The sequence below is a fragment of the Arachis ipaensis genome, chromosome B2 (genome assembly GCF_059453495.1).
Source record: "Arachis ipaensis isolate K30076 ecotype BB chromosome B2, ASM5945349v1, whole genome shotgun sequence".
Lineage (NCBI taxonomy): Eukaryota > Viridiplantae > Streptophyta > Magnoliopsida > Fabales > Fabaceae > Arachis > Arachis ipaensis.
Genome location: NC_142437.1, coordinates 103,356,285 through 103,364,564, shown reverse-complemented (window position 1 = coordinate 103,364,564; position 8,280 = coordinate 103,356,285). Strand labels below are relative to the sequence as shown.

Sequence of the window (8,280 nt, the reverse complement as noted above, 5' to 3'; positions counted from 1 at the left end):
CTTGTGTTCTTTCTTTTAATATAATTATTATACAGTGCATTGAAATATGGAAATTGATTATGATGAAGAGGAAGAGGAAGAATTTGATTGAGTTTTAACTTTCACAGCATGTTTGGTCTTACAATATTATGATAAGTATATCTATAAAAGACCATGCATGACTTCTACACAAACAAGAAACAAATGGCTTAAAGAGATATTAGAAGGGAATAATAGTCGTTGTTGCAGCATGTTTAGGATGGAAAAAGATGTTTTCAAAAGACTATGCTATGATTTGAAAACAAACTATGGTTTATGTGCCTCAAGGAGAATAAGTGCCGCAGAAATGCTAGCAATGTTCCTATATGTACTAGGAGGTGGAAACTCAAATAAGTCAACTAAGGAGCGGTTTCAACATTCTGGTGAAACAATAAGTCAAAAATTTGAAGAAGTGCTACAAGCTATGTACAAAATGGCCATAGACATCATACAACCAAAGGATCGTGATTTTAAAGAAGTGCCTACAAATTAAGGAATGATGATAGATATTGGCCTCACTTTAAGGTAATTTATATATTATTTATTTTGAAAAATATTATAAATAATTACAAAAAAATTATTATCTTTCATTGGATGTGTTGGTTTTGTTTTATAGTATTTGCAAAATTGATGCTCTAATCATGTAATCATAGGATGCAATTGGTGTTATAGATGGAACTCATGTGCCAGTGATTGTGTCTACTGAAGACCAAATTCGATTTATTGGTAGAAAGGGAATTCCAACCCAAAATGTTATGGCTAAATGTAATTTTGATATGGAATTCACTTTTGCTTTGGTCGGTTGGGAAGGGACAGCTTATGACAGAAGAGTATTTTTATATGCAATTGGTACATCTGAGTTGAACTTTCAAAAACCTCCACCAGGTAATATTTGATTATTTTTAAGATTAAATTATATACTACATATATAGATTTAATTTCTTATCATGTTTTCTTTCATTTAATAATACACAGGTAAATACTATTTAGTAGATGCAGGCTATCCAGAAAAGATAGGTTATTTAGGACCATACAAAGGAGCAACATATCATTTGCCAGAATTTCGTCGTGTTAATGGACCTTCTAGATACTACGAAATATATAACTATGCTCATTCTTCACTTAGAAGCGTGATAGAACGTACATTTGGAGTTTGGAAAAAGAGATGGAAAATTTTACGAGATATGCCTAATTTTAGCTATAAAAAATAAATTCAAATTGTTATTGCAACAATGGCGCTGCATAACTACATTAGACGTTATTCTACAAGTGATCGTAAGTTTAAAAATTATGGCCAGATGGACATTGAGCTTGAACAAGAAGAAGGATATGGCGATGAAGGTGAAGCTGAAAATGGAGTTGAAAAAGTTGGAGATGAATTTCTTAGAACTATGGGGATGGTTCGAAATAATATAGCATCAAGTTTGATTGGTGAAAAAAATTAGGTTATAGTGATTTAGGTAATTTAGTATTTTTAATAAATGATGTTTAGGATAAAATAAATTTTTATGATACTTATATAAAATTTTAAAGTTAAAAAGTAAAAGAGTTTATTTATTATATTTATGTTTATTATGAATTTTTTATTTTAAAATTATTTTATTTTAAAATATTATATAAAATTTTAAAGAATTTGAAAAAATAAATTATTCTTCATCATAAACATGTTTATTATAATTTTTTTTTAAGTTTTAAAAGCTGTTTTACCAAACACAATTATGGTGCTTGTGCTTATTAAAGGTAATTTTAATTTGATTTTACCAAACACAAGTGCTGCAGCTTTTAAAAAGCTCTCTTTTAAAAGACTGCTTTCATAAGCTACTTTCAAAAAGTAAAAACTTTACCAAACCAAGTCGGCACCGGATTCGATGGTCCCAGAACGTTTGGACCATTAAATGGTCCCATAACAAAACATATATTTTAAATTTTTTAATAACTGCTAAATAGTCATTTTCTAATTTTAATTACAAATTAACTCCATATATTTTATTTAATTATAAAAACTATTTTTTATTTTATAAATTATTATTTTATCATTCATCTATTATGTTTATTAACAATCAAAAACAAAAACAATAACGAATTAGATCTTCAATTGATCGTAATAACTTTTGGCAATCCTAATCGATTAAAAGTTTATCTTTGATCCGTTATATCCCTCGAGCTTTGTAAAATCGTGTTTCATAGAGAATCAATCGATTGAATTTCAGGTTTTCCATAACTCAATCGATTGATTGGACTTCAGGTTATCACAAAACAATCGATTGAAAGTTGCAAGGTAGTTTTGCAAAAATCAATCGATTGGTCATATAACCCAATCGATTGAACGATGACTAGAATGTGGGTTTTTTATAATTCAATCGATTGTTTATATTACCCAATCGATTGAAGGCTTCAAAGCAACTTGAGGTCTCACAATTCAATCGATTGGTTGTATTACCCAATCAATTGAAGTTTGTACGTGACTAATGGTATATTCCAATTCAATCTATTGGTGTGAGACTTCAATCGATTGGGATGTGATGTAAATAAGTTTTTTCTGCATTTAATCGATTGGTAATGTCTGGTAACCATGCGTATTCAGACTCTCTCCCTATTTTAAAACATAACAACACCATTTTTGCACCTCTCTTCTCTCTTTAAATCTAGAAAGCTTCTCTTTTCTTCTTCTCTAATCTCACCAATATCCACTCCAAACTACATACATATTATTAATCCTCATTCAAATCCTTACAAAACCCACCGAACCAATATCCCCAAAATGGCCAGAACTAAGAATGCTAAAAGAGCTAGGATTGAGGGTGAAAGTTCTGCATCCGCCAGACTAGTTGCTTCATCCCATTACATGGCAAGGTGGCTTCCGTCTCTGAGGGCATTGAACAACTATGTGGAGAAGTTCGAGTCAAGGGCAATTGTTCCTCCCAGGTACATAATAGCCAAGTTCATTCATGATAGACATTATAATTTGGTTTGGAATGCTTTGCAAACACAACACTTGACTGATTTTATACAAACTAAGGATGATTATTATTCGCACTTGGTTAGGGCTGTTTATAGTACTTTAAATTATGTTGTTCCTGAAACTGATGAAGAGGGTGAGGAAGTAATGCCACTGATTGAGTTTGATTTAGGGTCACGACATTATAGAGTTACTTTGGAACAATTAGCTGAATAATGGAATTTAGTTTATCATGGGGCAAAATCTATTGGAGGTATTGCAGCAGATGAGGAATGGGGTGAATATAATAGATTGGTTGGTTTGCAGAGTCTACAGTATGAGAATCCACATATGGATGCTAGAGGTAATATAAGTTGCAGTGGTTCGGGTAATGAGTAGCGTATATTGATGTATTTATTTTCATACATGTTGATTCCAAGAAAACATAATCATGGAATCTTGTTTAACAAGATATTCTAGTGCTTTGTGTAAGAACCTGCGTTTTCACGTAAAACTGTTTTAATAAAATAATTTTAGTGCCCGGAGTAGATTAAAAAATTTAGAAGTTTTAATTTGAAAATATAAATGTGAAATTTGATTTCAGTGAATTTTTCTGAGTTGGAAAATGTACCTTTTCGAAAAGATTTTTGTAAAAATGCGTACTAGCGCTTAAGCTTGCAGTACCGGCTCTAGTCTGTCCAGTACCGCGTATTTTGGAAAATAATATTTTGAAAATTGATTTAATATTTTGAAAGGAGAAAAATAATTTACAATCGAAAACCGGACACTAATCTTAAAGGTTTTGGCCTAAAGTGGGCCAAATAGACCAAAAATACTTAGCAGGTTGGACCGGGCACAAGTGGGCCCAAGTCCAACATATATAACTCTCATTAAATGAGGTTTTCAGCTCATTCCACCCTCATTTGAAGGAGGGGGCGCTGCTGAGTTGAGAGGAGGGGGAGAAGAAAGAGTACTATTCACCTCCACCTTCTGGGAGTCATAACTTTTGATCCGGAGTTTCGATTGACGAGCCGTTTGCGGCCACGCGAAGCTCTCGACGAGCTCTTCCTTTTTACCTAAAGATGGTAAGAACTCGAAATCTACTCCCCAGTTTCCAGACCTAAGTTTTGCGCATTTTTGGATTTAGTTTTTTAGTAGATTTTGTGGTTTTGCTTATTTAGGTGATCTCTAGTAGCGGATAATTATTGGATTTTACCCTTAATCTCGTTGGGTAAGGTAAGGTTTCACTAAACCCTTGTGTTTAGTTATTTTGTGTATCTTAGGTTTTGATTTTGGTGATATATGTGTTGTTAGTTTGAGCTTTGGTGTTTGTTGGAGTTGGTTGAGGCTTTGGATCGAGCTTGGTGACTTTGTTTTGATATTTGGAATGTTTTGGGAATCGGCTAAGGCATGGTTTTGGTTTCCTCTATGTAATATGTAATGTTTATGGATACTTAGGCTAGTAGCCCATAGAATAGGATTGAATTGGATATGTGGTTGTTTGTGGTATATGTGTGATGATGGTGATTGTTGAGGATTATTGGTGCTAATGATGTATTATGATGTTGGTTAATGTTAGTTATTGTTTGGTGATAAATTGTTTGAATTGATGAGGATTTGTAGTGGTTGGTTGATGATACTTGATGAATTGATTTTGTAAATGTTGTCAAATAATGATGTTGAGGTATGATGTATATTGAATTTGAATGAATGTATATTGTTGATTATTGGTATAAAGCATGAATGAGGTTGTTGATGAAGATTGATAGTGAAAGAATGATGATTCGTGAAGGTATTGGTGGAGGATTGATTATAGTATTTTATATTTGATGTTTGGATTGATAAGTGTTGAAGGGGTTGGTAATTTGAGATATTAAATGTTGGATGTGGTATAGTTGAATAATGATGGAAATGGTGAGAAGTCACATTGATGTTAATAAGGTTAATGAAAGTTTGGAAAATGTGAATTTGGTTGGATTTGGAATTGTTGAATGGTTTAGAAGGTTGTGTGACTGAGAAAATGGTTGAAGTAGTGTTTGGTATGAATTTTGGGCTGTTTTGGTATCGTTGATATGTGGTTGAATTGGTTTTGGATTGAGATTTGGTTAAAATTTTTGTTTTTGAGATTTTGGGTAAAAATAGATTTTTGGTGAATTTTGATGGATCATAACGTGAGTCTCAAAACTTGAAATTGCATGAAACTTGTTTTAAATTAAAGATGGCTTTGAGAATTTTAAATTGATATAAAGTTTGTAAGAAATGGATTTTTGGAGAGGAAGTTATGATCATTCAAAGTTTGGTATTATTTGGCTTATTTTTTTGGGCATTGAATCATGGAAAGGATCTTAAGAAGCTTTAGTTGGTATTTCTTTGAAAAGTTAGCAAACGGAGGATTAGATTTCTAGTGTATTGAGGATGAGTTTGGTTGAGAGAGAAGGAAGAGAAGTGAACTGGGTGATGGCCGACAATGAATTGAAAAATTGTTGCACTAATGAATTCGGAATGAATGGAAATGATTAATTGATGATGGTTGTGATGAGTTGAGGACTCAAGATGGGATGAGAATCTTGATGAATGTTGAGTGTGTCAGACACTATATCCTTAGAATGTTGAGAATTGATGATTGAAAGTGATTTGAGATGAGAATGGTGATGACTGGTGATGATTTGAGGTGGATGGATTTGTTGGATGTGGAAAGTGTGCCAAGCACTATATCCTTGGAATGATAGTGTGCCAGGCACTATATCCTTGGAATAATTTATGATGAGATAGATGTTATTGTTTTCCTTCTCTGCCGCAAGTGTGTGCCAGGCCCTATATCCTCGGAATGAGCATGCAAGTGTGTTAGGCACTGTACTATATCCCCGAAACGATAGTGTGCCAGGCACTATATCCTCGGAACAAAAGTGTGCCAGGCGCTATATCCTCGGACGTGGCAGAAAGGTGACATCCGAAAGGATGTGTTGGGTTGGCATTCGTAGACCGACAAGTGATATCACGAGCCAATAGGATAGACATTCATCATGTGCATCTTCTATATGCTTGCTTACTTTGTTTACTTGAGTTTGCCTAATTATATAACATGCCTACCTACTTCTTGAACTACTTGTTGTATATGAATATTATTTGTGTTTTACTTGGTTGCATTAATTGTGATTGTCTGGTGCTGAGGAGGTTAGGTAGGCGGTGGCGATGGGATCGCACGGAGATTATGGTGGCGAAGACTGTGGGATACAGTTGTGTGATCAGTATTAGTTAGAATTCTCTTAGGTTTAGAAAACTCTGTTTATTGTTTAAGGTTTACGTTAATTATATTTTATTCTAAGCTTGAATATTAGTATATGATGTGAAGTTCTAGGATTGCCTTCGGCGTCCCGGAGCCTTACATCTTACATCATTGGGCACTGTTACCATACTGAGAACCTCCGGTTCTCATTCCATACTTTGTTGTTGTTTTCAGATGCAGGTCGTAATCTACTTCGGTGAGATTGCGGATATGGTGACAGAGCGGGGTATGGTTCTTTCCTTGTATGTTTCTGTTTTACTTTTGTCATAGCATTCTCTCACCTTTTTGTATGTTTAACTTTATGGCCTTAGAGGCTTATTTGAGAGATAAGTTGTATAAGCTGTTTTAATTCCAAAATTCTGTATTTCTCTACTTGTAACTTGTCGGCTTAAACTCCGCAAGTTGTGGCTAGTTCTCTATGATTATTATAATATTGTATCTATACATACGTTTCATTCTTTTACATCTAAACCTTGTGTCTCATGCGTTAGCTTCGTGTGAATCTTTCGCACTTTTGTAATTCTGTCTCTGAGCTTAATCCTTCATCAGGCTTCTAGATTATATTATTTTCTTCTCTCTATATATATATAAGCCTTAGGATTGTCGTAACCTCTGATTAACCTTTGCTTTACGGCTAGAGGTAAGGCTTAGGGTAATTGGGGTGTTACACTTTGGGCTATGGTGACTGGAAAAGAGATAAACTGGCCTTATTTTATGGTTCATCATATGCTTGAAATGAAGAAAGAAAAATCAAGTGTTGGTTTAGGATATGCTTGCCAATGGACCAATATTTTCACCTGGCTTGGAATTGACTTGAGTGAAGAGAAAAGTATCGTCTTGAGTAATGTAGCCAAGATTGATGATAGCACTCTAAGACAGATGGGAAGAGATCCGGATGCCAAGAACCTCAGATCCAAGGACAACCACAAGACCCTGAGGTGCAAGCACAATCCCAAGAACCTCCACCACCACCGCCTCCTTCGCCAATAATGCGAGATTTGATGGATGAATTGCGAAGCATAAGAGTATATATGGAGGGACAATTTGCTGATATGAGGCAGCATCAAGATAGGCAAAATGAAGTTATCAATCGTCAAGGAGAAGCAATTGATCTTCTATACACTAATCTAGGCATCACAAATCCAAGGGGCATCATCCCAAGGCCTGGACCATGAAGAAAATGTGTCAAAGAATGAAGAAAATCTGTTTCAGGGTCTTGAAATTGTTTCAGTTGTTCAATTGATATGCATTCAATCGATTGAATTAGGAAACCAATCGATTGAACAATGCTTGCAATCAAGAGTTTTTATGCATTCAATCGATTGTTTTGTTAGTGCAATCGATTGAATTATCCTCAATAACTAATTTAATCGATTATTTTGTTAGTGTAATCAATTGAAGTATCCTTAATTATGGATTCAATCGATTGTTTTGTTAGTGCAATTGATTGAAGTATCCACAATTACTGATTCAATCGATTATTTTATTAATGAAATCGATTGAAGTATCCTCAATTTTTTCAATCGATTGGTAAGTGCTTGAACACGTATAGTGCTATTCAACTAGTTTGTTCTTGTTTTTATTTAATTATTAGTGATCCGTCTAATCTTATTATTATTATTATTATTTGAGTATTCATCTACTTAAAAATAATTATAGATAAGATATAATCATATGAATTAATAAAATTTACTTTGTTAAATTGTAAAATAAAAATCAAGATAAAATTCAATTTGTATTTGATTTTAACCAAAAGATAAGATAACATAAAAGTTTTTAGAATTGTTCACTTAGTTTAAAAAAAGATAGAATTAAAATTTGATTATCTTTATTGGGTATATATATATATATATATATATATGTGCTCACTCCGACTAATTTTTTATACTTTGACAAATTATTTTAAGTATTTGTCTTTCAACCAAATCTACTCATACAATATTCTTCAGTTGATCATAATAATGGATATTCCTCCTAATGAAAATTTAGTCCCCAATGATGCATGTAATACACAAAATATGTCACTGATTACAGACTG

At 33.3% G+C, this 8,280-nt stretch overlaps 1 protein-coding gene across 1 annotated transcript; it reads left to right on the top strand.

Moving 5' to 3' along the window:
* Positions 1–325: 325 nt before the first annotated feature.
* On the top strand, positions 326–1,463 carry LOC148575068 (uncharacterized). The gene is made up of 4 exons (XM_088506035.1): positions 326–496; positions 672–903; positions 994–1,148; positions 1,317–1,463. Exons 1-4 carry the CDS (start codon positions 326–328, stop codon positions 1,461–1,463), a joined length of 705 nt encoding a protein of 234 aa, XP_088362161.1.
* The last annotated feature ends 6,817 nt before the right edge of the window (positions 1,464–8,280 follow it).